We start from the raw sequence: 17,670 nt of genomic DNA, 5'->3' as shown, positions 1-17,670 counted from the left end.
TGTTTTAACAGTACTTACGTAGTCACAATCACATTGAAATCAACGACTTTATTGTGAATGTCCAACCTGAGATGTTTCCTATCTTCTTGAGATCCTAAAGAAGGACAAATCATAAAATAAGTACAATTACATATATTTATATACATGTAACAAAGACACTGCAGAGAAATCACTCATCAATAAATCTGTGTACTTCAACAACTGTCTTAAAACAACACTGCCATGAGCAATTCATCTTTTCTTACGCTGGCCATGCAACGAACTGCATTACTGGATTCACTTCTTAACTAGATTCCTCACCATAGTAAAAGAGGACATTCAGTTCAGGACACCACAGATGAACTTCTCTTATCCAGTTATCTGTAAGACAACATTAAAACAAAACCCAAGTCATTTATAATTTATTATGTCTTGCTGTTTCACACCTCAGCATCAACCCAAACATCTGATTTTAATGCAAATCCCTTTAAATTCTCCTGAAGGTTAAGAGACATTCTGCCTTAAAACTGGCAAACTGCTAAGAAACTGAATCTGCTAAGTAAGAAGCTGAATCAACCCCAACTGGGCTTTAGTAACTCAACCAGCTTGCACTTTAAACTCCTGCAGGAACAGGCCCCGCACGGTCTGTAACCACTGTGTGAAATAAATACAATGTGTAACTTTGCAGCTTGGTTTCTTCCCTAGACAGTTAAATCCCCAGAAAGCAAATCACTTAATCTGTCAGTACTTGCCTGCAGAAGTATGTCACCAGGAGAGACAGTGCCTCTGGGAGCAGGCAGAGGCCTGACATCCCTGCTGTGCAGCTCCAGGTGTGCAGCAGCACAGCAGCCACAGGCAACACTGCTCTGCCCAAGGGGAAGCTGCTTGACAGCCAACACAAGTGCTGACCCCAAACCACAGCAGAAAGGGGATTCTGCTAAATGCCACTTGGGAAGGGGAGGGACCCAGCTCAGGGGTGAGAAGACACCTCTGGAATAGTGTCAGGAAAACTGCCAGGAGACTGCACTGCCCAGGCATTTCCAACCTGCCTCTACAATTGGAACTCAGACTGACTTCACAAAAGCGCCTTTGTTCATGTGCTACATACACCTCAGGTTTTAAGTAATATATGCATTATTAAGAGCTGTTTTTAAAAGCAGGTTCCAGTGAAGTTTGAAAGCACACTAAAAACGAGGATTTCAAACTTAAGCTGTACAATTGGAGACTTTCCTGATGCATCAAGAGAAATTTTTGAAGCCCAAGTATTTTATATTAAAAGCAGCATTTACTTTCTAAATACAACTTGTTACTTCCCTCATCATTCAAAAAATCCAAATTTTACTCCATCAAGAACCTTTTCTGCTCAACCTCCTCCACTTTGCTAACATTTAATTCCACCACACTCTCTCCAATTTCAACTGAGGCCATAAAACCATCAGAACACAAAAGTAAAAGACAGCTTCATCATTTCAGGATTTGCATCTGCTTTGACAGATGCTGTGCAGTAAAGACCAAAAAAAACAGTGAATATTTAAAATGTCATGAAACCTAACCCTAAGCACTGCCTAAAGACTAGCAAGTTCAGCCAATATTCAATAAGTAAAAAGAGTACTTTGCTACACAAGTTCAGATTGTAACAAGAAGCTTCATTTTTTTTGAAGCAGACAGATTGTCTAAAAAAAGTTCCATGCTAAGTCTAATTAATTCAGAACAAGCATGCCTGCAGTATGGTCTGCATTCCAACTCAAATGACTTAAGGAGCTGAGTACCATCATAAGAAAATCAAATTTTCTTTCATTAAATTATCTTTGCTTCACAATATGTCCATGATTGGTTTGGTTCTTTTTCCCCTAACAAAACTATTTTTGAAGGCTGTAACTTACCTAACGTTGAAGCTGGCACAACTATCAAATGGGGACCTTTATTGCCCTCTTGGTAAAGATAAGCCAGAAATGCAATAGCTTGAATTGTTTTTCCTAAGCCCTAAGAGAAAACAAAATTTAAACAAAATTTACAATCTGCGTGACATAAAATTGTTTTGAACTCATACAACAATTGCAGTGTAGTGATGGCCCAGTAAAGATGAGAAATCTGATTAGAAAATTTGTTCTGACTAACCAATTCTACAGAAGACAATTCCTTCTTAAGCACAACCTCAGCCAAACTTCATTATCATTTCAGCTCAATATTTGAACAAAGATTCATCTTTTCAATTAATGAAGTCTTTCATTTTATTTCAAGTACATCCCTCAAATTACCTCCAAAAACTTACCTTCCTGAGCCAATGGTGCAGAAAAATGATTACTTGAAAACTAAATGTTTATTTCCATTTGAGCCACTTGTACAACTGGCTATTCCAGCTACTTCTGAAGTGGAATTTTATATGGGAATCAGATTAAAGATTCAGATTACATTTCCACCAACACTAATTTTTCCTATTTTCTGCATCATGAATTAAAAAATTTTGTGTATTTACCACAAAAACCCCATATTTTTACTAATATGAAACATAGAGAAGTTGAGAAACACTGCCTAAATAACAGCAAGGCAAAGCAGTGCTTTCATTCACGGTTCATCAGAAGAGAAACAACAGCCAGGATTAAAAACAACAGACCACAAATTCAGCAGCTGCATCAGTAAGTTTTTTCCTTTGTACAACTACAGGTGGTGTCAGCATTTAACAAAACCTCAAACCCATAGCTTGTGTCTCTTCGTTCAATGTTGATGAGGAGTGTCATGACAAGAGGCGGTGGAAATGCTGCTTCTGGAGAAGCAGAGAAGGTTTCTACCCACTTGGTTTTTCCTGTATTGTTATCTGCCTGTTTTGAAACTGGTGAAGAAATGGAGAAAAAGGGGGCGGTCACTACACTAAATGCTGTAGAATTAATTATATTTTTGGCCAAGGAGCTGTTAAACTCAATGGTTTGAAAATAAGCTGTTGAGGTAGAAACCAGTTCCATTGCACCAGAAGACACTATGTGATTTGCAAGCGTCCATCAATCCTAGGCTACCTTTCATTTCCAAATGGAAAGGAGTTCAGCAGCTTCTAAGATCTTGAAGAACTGTTTGCAATTTAGGATTACTTACAATCTCCTGGAGGTTTCTAGGCAGGGATTTAAAAAGTCTTTTTTGCAAAATTTTAACAATTCTTAAATAAGCAGTTCCACACTTACCATTTCATCAGCCAAGATGCCATTCAATCTGTGCTTATACAGCAGTGCTAACCAGTTCAAACCAATCTTCTGATATGGCTTCAGTTTCAAACTGTTAAAAACAAGCAAGCTTATTACCACCTTTTATTTGTTTCTCCTTGAAACACAACTTTACACTTATGGTAATCACAGACTGGCAGACTTAACACTGCCTTTATTTTAATGCACTCCTGACCTCTTTGTGTAGTGAAAACCACCAACTTTCTTAATCAGTCACCTGTACACAACTGAGTTGCTTATCTCCATTTTCACAGACCTTAAATGATCAAAGTGAGTGACACAAGAAATACTTCTCTTCTACAATCAATGATACACAACCAGCTAAAAGCAGTTACAGAACTACTCATTTCTAAAATACACAATTAATTAAGTGGCATTTTGCAGCTGCATCCCTAATTTTGCTCTGTTGTACAATTACTGTTTGTGTCAGCACCAAAGAAAAACCCAAACACACTCAACAGCAAGTCACCCAGTTCAGCACTTTTTCCAAAAAAGCATCACTGACATCCTTCCTCCTAAGACTTCCTGCTTCCTCCCAGGCTTTATTTTCACACAGCTGAGAATCTTCTGCTTCTATAACAGCATCCAACTGGAATTCAAGCTGCTACTTTAGCCTTTCCCACTACGCCCTTACATTTCCTACCCCTTAGAATAATACCCTCCACCATATCCATATCCATTCCTCCTAATATCCATTTGGAGGTCCTTACTGATTTACCTCTCTGAAAGAAATCCTTCCCCACAACACATCCCAGCTGCCACTCTGACTGGATACAGAGTTCCAGATTACTTGGTACACCTGCACTTCCTGACCGATGTCTTTCATTCAGCTGATAAACCTGCCCAGTTTGCTCAGATTTGTTCCAACTAAGCATTTTTGAAATCCAATCCTATTTGAAATCTGTCCCCCATTACAGACACGGTCCCCCAAGGTTTGCTTGGGTTCTTATTTGAAATAAGTTGACAACTTATGATTCCATTGCTTAAGGTTAGCTGTTACATTCACCAGAAACTGGAGGAAATAAAACACTGTTACAATTTTTAATGCTCTTATCCTGCCCTCCAGCTTTCCTGATACACTTGAAAAATGTGTTAGATTCTCTCACTGAGAGCTACTAAGTATCAAAAATCTGCAACTCTACTTTTAGAGACTACAGTTCTGAAAATCCCAGTCTTCAAGTACACCTTATTGTCCAACACCCTTCTAAAGGATAAAAATTAGAGATACCTGCGATTCAGAATGGAGGGTTGCTCTATGTTCCATCCACATCCTCCATCTCTAGTAATCCTGGTTACCTGTTTTGTCAGCTTATTGGAAATGTCTTCACATTTATTCATGAGCTTCAGGACCACATCCCTCTCCTTCAGCAGTATCTTGCAGTTCCACACTATATCCTCTGACAAACCAGCAGTCTTGGTCATTTTTGTGAACTGCAAAATAAAAATAATTAAAAATCTATGAACACTGGTAATAGCAATTGCACTGAAAATCCACAGCTGCTGCAGGCAGTAATTCAAGTAGTAGACAGCAACAGCATCCCCATCTTCTCTCAAAATTCCAAATACTCCTTATATTTGGCCTGCTGCAAACTGTGTGAATCCATACTGAAGGTCATCATTGAAGCTGCTCACATTATGAAACTTGAAATCTTAAGTGATAAAAATTCTCTGAAGAGTTACTAACATAAAATACAAATGCTTTAAACTCAAAATCTTTAACAGGAGGCAACACAGTGCAAAGGCCAAGCACACTAACAGAACAAAAAAAAAAAAAAAGCACTGATTCTCATTAAGATGCCAATTCAAACAGACCCTATTAGACACTAAAGGTAGAAGATGGAAGCATAATGTAGGCATCAAGGCGAACAAATGGATCTATAATGAAGGTTGTTACATTTGGTTATTGGTCTGTCTGGGGCTCAGCATTACTTGGTTCCAGTTCTAACTCTACCACAAAGGTAGTCAAAGGGACTTAGGCATTGTGCCAGGTTTTTTGTGGTCACCAAGCAGTGCCAGTACAAAGCAGCCTTACTTCCACCACTTGCTTCCTCAAGTCCACACTATAAACACAGTGTATTTCCTTCCTCTACATTTCAGATCTTCATCACAGTATGAATATTTTACGTGTCAGAGACAAGCAGCCTCAACTTGTATCAAAGCAGGCCCCTCAGGCCCATCGATTTCTCCTAAATTCCATGTAGAGCCACCTGCATAAAGTGTAAAACCTACCACTAAAAATATTTCTGCAGTAACTGGGGTCATATTTGTAATTATGGTATTTTCTCAAGTAGTTATGCATATTTCACTGTAAAGAACAGGCTTCTTTTTGTTTAATAATGGATTTAAAGAATTGAAGAATACAAGATGCTTTGGATTCAGCATTCTTGTATTAAAACAGAAGTAGTTTTCACACAGATTTTTCTGAATTTTAGACCAGGCATCTGTTAAAATTTAGCACAAGACTCCATATGTACATATCCTCCAAGAATTCCTTCCACAAAAAAGGAGTCATATGATCCAGCTATTATGTGTTAAGTAACTCACCAATATTGTCAGATTGCCGAGTAAAAGCGAGTTTTGTTAAGGTGAAGACTATGACCAGATTGAAAACAGAATTTAAAAAACAGCTTTCATTATAAACATATTTAAAAATAACCAGAGTGAGGCAATTACAGTCCGGGGGTATGTTTTTGCTTGTGCTTTTTTTTTTTATTTTAAACAAACTCCAGAAAGTTTACCAACACTCCTAGGATAGACCAGGCTAAGGTACACATTTCAATACCTGTAAAGAAATTTTCTAAATAGACACCTCTATTTAGAAATAAAAAAGAACAAAGTTTTTAATAGGTGCCTACAAAATTTCGACATTTGTTTTGATGACTAAAGCTTTGGTTGGCATGAATGGAAATCCCGTAATCCATAAATAAAGGTGTGGAGAATTGAGCCATCTGTTATTAACAGAAATTGTATTGTTTCATGTCAGCACATTAACATCCACGTCCAAGTTGCAACAAGAAATACTTTAGCCACTGGTTTGCATGTGAAACACAGGGTGTTACCCTGCTCAAAACTCAAAGCAGATCCAGAGGTGGCCTTTGCTTTCTAGAGGTTCTGACACCCTCCCAAGTTCAGCTTTTCTCAAATGAGGCCCAAAAATGTGAGGCCATCATGGAAACTGAACCCATGAGCTTTCCCAGCACACCTGGAATTGCCACAGCAGCACATTCTGCCTGAGCTTACTCCACCTGCAAGATAATGAAGGCTTTCCCTTTAATGCCTTAAGGGGGAAAAGTCAGCCTCAATCAACAAACACCACTTCCACTGTAAGCAGTTTTCCATTGCCAATCTGATGCATCTGCTGCTTCCCTTCAGCTGGCTTTGGTGCAGTGTGGTTCTGGAGCTTGGTTTTTGGGGCAGTTTGTACATGTGCAGCCAAACAACATGAGATGACAAAGGTGGAGCTACTCTCCCTTGAGTCTGTACCTCCTAGCTCATATACTGCTGCAGTGTACAGAATAGGATGGACAAGTACAGCAACCTCTGACAGCTCAGTTCTCCCATTCCCCTAAAAGTGATGTACTATATCAGCATTTCAATGTAACACTTTCCTTTACATTTCCAGAATACACAGATTAACTTGTGTGTATTCTCTAAGAATTTCTGTAGACCACCAAGTCTTTAAATGCTAAGTAAAACAGCTTATTTTGTGATAGAATAATTCTGTGAAAGACAAAAATGAGAGGATACAGCAAGTCTCACACTGATACATATGTTTTTACACTAAGAAGAAATCCAAACAGGTAACAGTTATACACCTTAAAAAAAAGAAACAGAACAGCATTAAACCCTTTCCAGTTCCTCTCCCACATTTACCAGAAGAAGCGGAAAACTGCAAGACCACCAACCCAGACCCCAAAACCTCAGCTGAGCTCCTCTGGGAGCCAGTCTAGGCTCTGCTTTTGTTTCTTGACATGCAGTGAAGGCAGGCAATCCCACAGCTGGGAAATGAGAACATATTAAAATATCTTAAGCACCAACAAGTTGTATAAAGGAGTTAGGATGAGGAGGAAGGGCAACTGGTGCCCAGAACTGCTTTCATCAAGGAAAGAAACCATGCTGTCTGCTGGCCCACAATGTGTGCCAGTGGAGTATCATCAGGATCTCAAAGCAAACAGGAGAGAGAGGTGAGAAGCCAACAGAGGAGACTGAGCAGAGACCTCACTGCAGTTACAACTTCCTCACAAGGGGAACCAGAGATGCAATCACAGACCTTTTCTCTGTGGTGACAGGGAAAGACCTGAGGAAAGGGCCTGATTCTGTGTTAGGGAAAGTTGATTTTGGATATTGGGAAAAGATTCTAGGTTTCCTCCTGGAAAATGTGCCTGACCTACAGTGTAGGCATTTCTAAACTGCCAAATGAATTAATCTTTGTAAGCACTGACGATTTCAGGTCTCTCCCATTATTTTGAGAACCATGTCTCCAAAGTTTTTTCTATGTGTTTTAAGCATTACTAGGTCAAGTTAAGTACTTGAAATATCTACTCCAAAGAGTAAGTATTTCCAAGTGCTCTTATTAATCTTATAAGCTTATGAAATTAATTCAAATCCTCTTGAAACAAAAGAGCTTAGTCCAACTTAAAAAAAAACCACATCTAGAATAAAAAAATACATTCTCATTTATGTTTTCCTGGAATAAAACATTCAATTTACAAATAAGTAGGCTTTATTTTTAATCTCAGACTGAGTGTCTTAATATCTTCCTCAATTCTAATAATGAACAAGTGGTTACAACTTGTAGTACTTCACATTGTGTTATACAAGATACCATTACAATAAAAAGAGGCTTAAAACCAAGCCAATTTCTTTAATGCTCTAACTGAATCAGCTCTCCCCATTATTCTAACCACCCTTATTAATTGGTAGGGAAAACACTGGGTTACTGAGCTACTGGATCTTTATAAACAATTAAATCCGCACTGATACAAAACATCTGCTAAAATCTGCTGCAAACCACTTCTACTCTGGGCAAGTATTCACAATACCACATAAACATGTGGCTGCTGACAGCAGCAATCTTCATGAAAGACGAAGTCTGAATGCAAACAGGCCCATGCAGTGTTTTTTTTACTGTAAAAATATTTAACACAGAAAAGGAGAAGAGCCCTGTAGCAAATACTTCTGCAAAGAATTAAGCTCAGACAAAATCCAACAAGTTTAGAAAGTAATAGCTGTATGACAGATGTTCTGTGAGAAGCCAAAGGCTTGGGGCAAAACGGATTTCTTTTGCAGCATACCAGTAACTCACTTTTTTCACATATCGTCCTTTCGTCTCCCCCCTTCCCTTATAACACAACACACAAAGATCACTTTGTTTTCCTTAAAATTCTGTTTAGTATCTCTTATTCTTCCATGGTAATATATTTCACACACTAAATAATAAATGTTATTGTTTTACACATATTGAAAAAGTACTGGCATACATCAGCAGGGGGGTTCAGAATGCACACTGATGAAAAACATCAATTATTCTGTAAAAAGGCCTGTGCACAGTTACTGCTTTAAAATCCAAAGCACCAATAAATTAAATCAAGACAATCTGCTGTAACAGATTGTAAGAATTCAAATTTCTTACCGGGACATTGCTCTTAGCAGGTCTGAGGTCTTGCAGTTAACTGAAACTGCATGAAATGTGAAGTCTACAAACAAGCCACGGTAAACATCTGAAAGTAACAATAGAGCGACAGTAGATAATGTACTTACCAGCAAATACTGCTTTCCCTTCCGTGGTGGATTGTGGCTTAACCTTCTGATGCTTTAACTTTCATTAATAAAACACAGCAGCTCATTCCACTAAAAATGGCTGCATTGCTTAGCTAGCAAAACCATGCTAGACACTAAGCTGCAGTAGAATAAAGGCACAAAAGAAAAAAAAAAAAAAGAGAACGACCATTTCTTGCCTGAAATTGAAAATATCCATGCTGGCTTCTTCAGTCATGGAGCTACCCTGGAAGCTGCTGCTGCTGCTGCTGCACAAGTGTCTGCAGTAAAGGTCCTGCCACATTCTTCCCTTCTGCATGGGTTTTCAGCTACAAGAGCTCAGAATAGGCTAGCAAACACCTCCTTCTCAAGTGAAAGCTCTAATTTCTCCTTCTGCAGTGAAATCAACCAACTTTCTGTGCTACAGAGTGAGTGACAGTAATGTCAGCCAATCAGCTTGAGTTTTCCAGAAAAATCACCCCTTAATTCATTCAAAATCAGGTCATATGACACTATTTGAAATGCTATTGGCTTAGGAGGAACATAGCATTTCAGCCTAATGAGGATAAGGCCACCCATCTAAGCCTCCCTAGGCTGAAGCCACCTTGACTCTAGGCAGGCTGGGGATAGGAAAGGAAGAATGCAGACCTACCAGAGCCTCCCAGCTGTTAAAGGGCCGGAGCGCTATTATCTTCTGAGCCTTTTTCTGAGAACACTGGGGAATCAGAGTCAGTTCACTCAGGGAAGCATCCTGCAGGAAGCTGAGGATTTTGGCTTTGTAGCCATCCTCCATCACTTCGTCACCACTGCTGTAGTCCTCATCCAGGGAGCTTCCGCCGTCTTCGGAAGCCGACTCATCCTCCGTGTGCTCTGCTTCTCTCTCAGCACTCCAAATGCTCCTTTTGCCCTTGTCCTTTTTCTGAAAGCCATTCTGCTCTTTCTCAGAAGCCTTCTGCTTTGTCTTATCTTTATTCTCCTCACTCTGGGTTTTAGTGGAGGCTTCAGTCCAGTCAGCAACTTTCCTTTTGGGAGGAAATTCCATACCTATGCATGCAACACAGAAGGCAACAAGTCAATGCATACTGGTCTGGGGCTGATGAAAACACAAGTTGTTCTTCCAAGATAAAAGCTACAGATCTGTAAAACACAGTTCTAGCATTTAATACACAAGAACTCAAAGCAGGTGATCCTAAGAGAACAGAAAAGCAAATCTGTATAAAATATACAAATAGCTCTGACTGTGAGTACAAGATAAAGCTCATTTGTAGAATGGTCACATAGCAGAAGGTTTTAAGTAGCTTAAAATACAGATGATCAACCTAACGTAATATTTGTGAGGTGCAGCAGCTCTGAATCAGAGCTTAACAGTTAAGAACTCTTATGTATCCTTAAGATGAGATATTAGTCCCACTGCACCTGACTGCAGAGATATTAATTCTGCTGACTTGAGAAAACAAGCTTTCTTTCACCAAGAAAATGATACATTTTTTCCATTTTAATGCACTCTGGTATGGTATTTGGGGTGGGACAATGAAAACATGCAAAAAAACCTCAAATGAGGCATCTCCAACCAAAATAACTCAGCTGCCTTAAAATAAGACAGAAGGTATTTAACTGATCACAAGAAAGTAAATTTTCAGAAGTGCTCTGTGAGGGTTTTGATTCCTTCATTGCAAGAGAGCACTTGCAGCACAGAAGTTTCTCTTCTCTCCAATCCCAGCTTGCTGCTGGCTGACTCCAACCCTGACATCGGCCTTCTCAGAAGCAGCAGCAAGGACACAACTTCCTGAGCACTGCTTGCTCTCTCCACTTGTAAAGAATCCAGTTAAGATCACTACCCTGTCCCAAGAACACTTAAATAGCTGATACAGCAAAACATGTACATATCTGACAGCTGTGTAACACACTGCAAAGTAATCAACTCATTAAATAGGACTTAAGTTATAACTTGCAGATTTACTTGGAATCACTGGGTTTGCTCCCTACCACATTTAAAGCAGCGGGATTTACAGATGGGTTGCATAATTCAAGGCCTGCTTCTAGGATGTTCCTCTCCTAGAATACATTTTAAAATTGACAAAATAGCATGTATTACTTGTTACCTATGCAGTTATTTGCAATTACTGGTTTGGAAACCAGTAATTTACAAATCGTGTAGTTAAAAAACAAGGTTTTCTTTTTTTTTAAACAAGTAGGAAGGGAGCAGGTATCAGCTTTCACATGTACCAAAATATATTTCAAGAGATATCCATAGGTAGTTACAACATTTTATACCTATCTATATTAGCAAGACAAAGATATTTATCCCTAGGTAGGGAGCAAAAATAAAAATACATAAAAATTGAGCCTCCTTCTTTTATCCTCCCTGTAACAATAATTTCAAGTGTAAGTTTCTTGAATGGTGCTGTCATTCAAGAACACCATTGGTGTTGTTGAACCAATGGTTCAACATTGGTGAACAACCAATTGTTGTTCTAGGCATGGTGCCGTCAGGACTGTCATTGCTGAGCATTCAAAAATATTTGCATCACAAGTCTGTTTTGTGTTTGGATAAAATGAATTATAAATGTGTCTTTACCCTCCTCGTCGTCTGCAAATATTTTCAGGGCCTCCAGTGCATCATGAAACACCCAGTTATGTTCCTCAAGTACCTCTCTCAGCTCCTAGCAAAAAATAAGACATTTTGCATTGTGGTGAGATAAGCACAGGCTGAATTTCTGTGCCTAGTAACATCAGGCAAGGAAAACCCCTTGTAAATCAGATGATTCAAAATAAAAGGAAATCAAAATGAGAAAACCCTTCAGCTTCTTTGTACACTCAGTTTAGGCAGAGCGGCACTCCACTTTTCAAAAGTGTAAGAACCCACATGAACAAGCTTGGCCTCCAACAATTTCAAGCACACTACTGGAAGGGCTCAAATAGTTGCTGAGGACCATCAGGTACTGAAGTAATACAAAGTGCTAAATATATTTAGCAGTCTGGGGGAGAAGAATGAGAGGGATGGATCGTTTCCTCTTGCATTTTTACAGTAAGTCATCAAGTTTGACTATGCTAGGCTTGTCATAGGGCCAGAAATGTAGGAAGAGAAGGTCCCTGTAGTCCTAACTACATCCCACAGCTCTTACCTCAGGACAAGTTATATTGTAAAAGCAGGAACAGTAAAAGCCTTCCTATCCTGGGCTCTTCCTGGAAGTGCTGTTGTAAAAGAACTGTTTCATACGGACTATCAACAGCTGCAGTTTTCTTAAGAACTCAAAACCTGATGTGCTACAGGGAGAGATCAGCTCACCTCCTTATCCAATCCAGGAAATGTACTTTGCAACTTCTTCACAAGCATCTCTTGCCTCTCCCATTGTCTTTTGGGCTCTGAGTCATCCAGCTATGTCAAAAAAGGTACCTATTAGGTTTAATATTAATTACAACTACAGAAACAGAAGAAAACCTCATCAGCATTGTTTATCCTTAAAGAGCTACTCTAAATGACAAAAGCACTCAAAACAAATTCAAGCTTAAGTGATTCCTAGTCAATGATCAAAGACCAAAACTTTCACGAACATAGAAAATGTCTTCAGTCATGAAAGCTGCGACTCTTTACTTGATAAGCATACACAGTGCAAAGTTACGTACCAAAACATAAATAATACAGAACTGTCTAGTTTATTTTGCTTTAAAATCAAAAGTTATTAGCAATTCTGGATGATATTTAAGGCAGAAGATGTCAGGGTTGGTGATCAGATTAGCTTACTAAGCATGTGGTGTTTAACCCACCACAGCCTACAAACATGTCAAATGGCGTGTTTATATTAAGATTTATGGGTAAAAAATTCCACAAACATTATATGGAGTCAGCATCATGGAGTCACATCAAAAACTGGTAAACTTTTCATCAACAACAGCCTCACTAACAGCTACTACCAGCCTGCAAAATGGAAGTTTACAAGTGCCAAAACTTCCACGGGCCACAAGCTGCTCTGCTGTGTATTCACAACAAAGAACTACACCGGTTCCTTCCTAGAGCTCTGAATGCAACGTGGTTACAGAGCTACTTGTCTACAGCAGATACCAACATTTACTTGGCTGAAGGAGCACAAACCATATCACCCAGAGGCACTCTGAGTAACAGAGGACATTATTCCTTTCCTCCAATGAGTGTTTGTGTCACTAAGAGAGCAGCTACAGTCCACAGAAGAGCTGCCCAAGTACACTCTGGTCTTAGGAACCACAAGGAAAAGCAAAACTGAGAAAAAAACTGTGCAAGTTTTCACTGTAGTTCTCTAGAATGAGTTCCAAAAATCCATATTCCACATTTGGTTTTTTCTAAACCTTCCCCCTTTAATTGTAATGAAACTGTTAAGAACAGAAATCAAGTTGATATATAAAACCAGGTCCAGTGGAGCATTGTTTGCTAGGCTGGCTGGTTAATAATTAACTAAAGGCTCCTTTCATACCCAAACCCAGGGGATTGGTGAGGAGGAACAAACCCAGTTCATATCTCTCTTTCAGGAGGAAGGAATTACAAATGAGTTGTAATATTTGTGCTTTAATAGCAAACCATGTTTTCTTTAATTGGTTCTGTCTGAGGACAATAGTAGCCTAAATTTCAACGCAGTCATCCTCCCTCATCCAGCCTCCAGTATTTATGTATAATTCCCTTTCTCTATGTAAGTGGCTTTCAAGGATGTCTCCTGGGATGCCTAGGAGTGGCCTCATGACAGCACTGCAGGATGTGCAAAGCTGCCAAACACCATCCTGAATGCACCAGGATGATGACATAGCTCCCATTTATTAGCAGAGGTCAAAGCAGTCATTCCTTTAAATGCAACCAACTCATTGTTTTTAAAGATTTCCACAAGTCGTAGTTTCAAATATATAAGCAACATCTATAACAAAGAATAGCAGTAGATATAGCAAAATATGTTAACTTCATGTGCTTGAGGAAATACAAGGAATGACCCGAGGAGGAAAAGTGATCCAGAGCCTGTAATTCCCACTGCTGCTCACAAAAACTGAATGGTGCTCAGAGCCTCCCACACTGCTACCTGCTATCAACTACTACTTTCACCAAAAGCAGTGAACTGGCTGGTGTGATACAAAGCCACAAGCACTAAAACACAAAGCAGGTCATTCCATTCAGAATGTCAATAATGAAAGAAATACAAAAATCACATCCAGATGGCAAGATCTAATTTGACTTAATTTTCTGATAAAACACACCACTGTCACTGACCAAGTCAGGTAATTCCATTTATTTTACAATGCACAAAGAGAAAAGCACAGTACTTACATAACTGACTTTTGACTTTTTTGCAACTCGCTCATTTTTGGCTTTGCAATTTGTGGGAGAATCTCTTTGTTTCCTTTTACCAGAGGCAGCTTCAAAAAGAATTGAGATGAAAAAAAAAAAAGAATTAGTTCCTTTCCTTAAGTTCACTCCAAAACAGCAGGATATTTCACTTACTACAACAATGCAGTAACTACTTGTTACCCACACAATGTTTAGCAGTCTCCATAAGTTTCCTACTACAGAGCACAGATACATTGAAACTTGAAGCAAAGCAGCTGCTTGAAGGTACATGTTTTATTTACCTCTAAGTTATCTTCAGCAGTCTGGCAATTAATCAAGTCATTACCTCTCATATACAACAACTGGAATAGCACTTTCTTCTTCTTTTTTTAATAGTTACCACATGTTATTACACACAAGTTGCATAAAGGTGTATCTGTGTCTGGTTTTATTCAAGCTGGTATTTCTTCCAGGCTGAAGCCCATCTGTGTGTTGGAATATGTACATCACTGCCAATCTGGAATCACTGGTGACTGATTTCTGGCTCAGGTGCACACCAGAGCAGTTACCAAATGCTTTTCAACATTAAATCTAGACATCTCAAAGAAAACTATGCATATTAAGTCTGTGATAACCTTATCACTTACAGACAGTCCACATGAGCCATAACTTTCTGACTGTCTTTGGGCCCTGGTGATTATCAAGAGATTATCATCTCAGCACAAAGGCCTGCCCAGCCAGGTGCACTTCCAGACTGCTGCTGTGCCTGGCTCATGAAGGCAAGAAGACATTACCAGAATTTCTGCACACCAGCTTGGCTTGAAGCAGCACTACCAGAGCAAATTATGGCGAAAATTTCTAGTCCATGATCTGAAATACTACTGAAGTTAAATCTTCTCTGGAACAGCAAGTGCCTGCAGAGCTGGTGTGTCTGATACCAGCATCTCCCTCCCAGCCTGCCCTGGGAGACCAGTGAAAAAGAACACCCACACACTCACAAAAAGCACATTTGCTTTCCAATCCAGAAGACTGTCTGGTTGATGAAAATAGTTTTATCTCTGGAACATTAAATAGCCAAATCTTTGTACAAGAACATACTTTGTGTGGAAATACTTCCAAATAAATTTTCTACTATAGTCATTCACTCCGACATCAAAGAAGTGGCATAATAATATTGAGAAAAATAAATTATTAAAACATCCCAAAGAAAAGCAAAGTACTAGCAACTCTTCCTTAAAGTTAGCATCTAGTAAGAGATACCAGAAAACACTGTTAAGATTTTTTTCAAAGTCTATGTATTTATATATACACTTAGATAAAAATATCATAGAACCATATATTTAGGTCGGAAGGGACATTAAAGATCACTTAGTTCCACACCCCTGCTCTAGTCAGGGACATCTTCCACTAGATCAGGTTGCTCAGACCCCCATCCAACCTGGCCTTGAACACTTCCAAAGATGAGGCATAATTCAAATAATTTAAACAATATTGCCAGGAAAATGCCTGCTACTAGCTTAAGTCTGAGGAATGTGTGGTTGTCTTCATGTCCAAACTAGGAGCTGTCAGGCTGCTGCTGAGCCAAGCACAAGAAGTCACTGGAGGCCTTGTGCTATTATTTCTTAAGCTCAATTAACACTGTATTCAGGATGGATAATTCTGAATGTGAACAGTGACCCTGCAAACCCCTTTGCCCTAAAAAAATACATGGGCTGGATATAAGAGTATTTCAAAGATTTTCCTGCTTTTGGGTCATGGTCTGTGCACTCCATAGCCTTTGAAGGAAGCCCCATCACACGCAACTTTAGAGGCAATTGAACTGAAACAAAGGATTTGGAAAGCCATGGTCTCAGGAACCTATAAACAGAATTATTTCAAAATCAACCTGTGGTCTTTGGAAACCCACATTTGCAAATCACAAAAAAAAAGCGCCAACTTTCTGAAGACATCCACTTTGCAAAGTGCACTTAACTTTTCCTTCCTTTGCTAAGGGAGTATATGGCTGAAGGGATAAAGAAACTCTTACTGATAGGAATCATCCTCAGGGTGCAGGCACAGCCTTCCAGAGGAATCCTTGCTCTCCCCATAAATTTTGTAACTAATGAGCAATGAAAAAAGCAGCTCCAAGGTCTCAGACTTTAGAGGAGCATCTGTCATTATTTCCCCTGTTACTTACTACTACCTCTAATAAAAAAAAAAAATCTCTTGTATTACTGTGACTTCCCTCATTATGATAAAAGAAAACTACTTTCTGACTGCTCAAAAAGTAGTGAATACCAGACAGATTTACATCAGGCTTCAGCTCAGAAGCACATCCCCCACTTTTGAGGTTCTCAAGAAAACAACACCAGGAACAAATCACAAGCAACAGGTATTACTACAACTTCACATCTTAGACACATATTTTCAATGTGTCATATCTAATCTTCATACCTTTAAAAAATCTGTACTGTTTCTTGTTTTAGCTCTACACAACTATTGAATTCAAGCTATAAAGACAAGCTTTTTGTCATTTTGACAGGACAGAAAAATTCAAGGATATTGTGGTCCATTTTTTTCACAAAGCCATGCTTAGCAAAATTGTATCTTGCCTTGACCTCTCACACAGCCAACATTTCACAACAAGTAAAGCATATCTGAAATTGACACAGTTAAAGCAGATGTTCAGTAATGTCTCCATATTTAAAAAATGTGTCCAAAATGAGGTGATTTATACCATCACTGTCAGGCATGCTTACTGCTAACTAAATATTTTATACAACAGCTGTGATTAGTGAGAATTTTCTTGCCAAGAAGATTTTTCTGTGGCTCATACTTAAAGGACGTGGAACAACATTCTTAAATCAACACAAAAATGGCCAAAAGGCAGGGCCTATGTACCAGAAATCAAAGTGATTTAGTTCAAACACTGTGAACTGCAACAAAGTTTAAGGATATATAGGAGCTTAAATTGCCCTAATATTTATCAAAACCCTCAAAAAGTAAACAGTCTTCCAGGAACAGCAGCACTCAGTGTATTTCTCAAAACATGCCAGCCTTGTTTCCTATTGCCAGTACCCAAGAATTTCCATCTATAGAATCTGACCACGCACACGATTAACTCAAAATGGTTTTGAGTTGATATTTGGTTGGTTAAAAAAACCCCATGAAACAACACAAAAAGCATCCCTTCACTCCAAGTAGCCTGGATGTTCTTAAAACTTTTTAGAAATTGTTAAAAATCTTTTTTTTATATGAAAATAAGAAAATGAAAATACAGTAAGTACAAAGGGGAAATTAAAAAAGCAAAAAAAGTTTGGGTTTTGTTTTTGTTTTTTGGGGTTTTTTTGTTAAACATACCTTTGTCATTGAGCTTCAAACCAGCAGCTACTGCTTCATCCATTGTGCATGCTGATTCTATCAGCTGCAAAACAAAAAAAAAAGGCAACTGCTAAGTGG

General features: G+C 38.8%; 1 protein-coding gene across 2 annotated transcripts in view; it reads right to left on the bottom strand.

The window, feature by feature from the left end:
* Positions 1–17,670, bottom strand: part of SMARCAD1 (SNF2 related chromatin remodeling ATPase with DExD box 1) — a 39,656-nt gene that overhangs the window by 8,213 nt on the left and 13,773 nt on the right. For both annotated transcript variants that reach the window (XM_071431645.1, XM_071431646.1), the window contains exons 5-14: positions 17,572–17,635; positions 14,233–14,321; positions 12,238–12,327; positions 11,527–11,611; positions 9,601–9,992; positions 4,420–4,622; positions 3,153–3,243; positions 1,863–1,962; positions 301–360; positions 19–94 (exon numbers count right to left, since the gene is read on the bottom strand). In XM_071431645.1, the coding sequence (XP_071287746.1) occupies positions 19–94; positions 301–360; positions 1,863–1,962; positions 3,153–3,243; positions 4,420–4,622; positions 9,601–9,992; positions 11,527–11,611; positions 12,238–12,327; positions 14,233–14,321; positions 17,572–17,635 (1,250 nt within the window). The remainder of the gene's footprint in view (positions 1–18; positions 95–300; positions 361–1,862; positions 1,963–3,152; positions 3,244–4,419; positions 4,623–9,600; positions 9,993–11,526; positions 11,612–12,237; positions 12,328–14,232; positions 14,322–17,571; positions 17,636–17,670) is intronic.

The sequence above is a fragment of the Agelaius tricolor genome, unplaced genomic scaffold, assembly GCF_023055355.1.
Source record: "Agelaius tricolor isolate 1412-34295 unplaced genomic scaffold, bAgeTri1.0.p SCAF_8, whole genome shotgun sequence".
NCBI classification, from domain to species: Eukaryota; Metazoa; Chordata; class Aves; order Passeriformes; family Icteridae; genus Agelaius; species Agelaius tricolor.
This window is presented reverse-complemented; position numbering and strand designations above follow the sequence as displayed.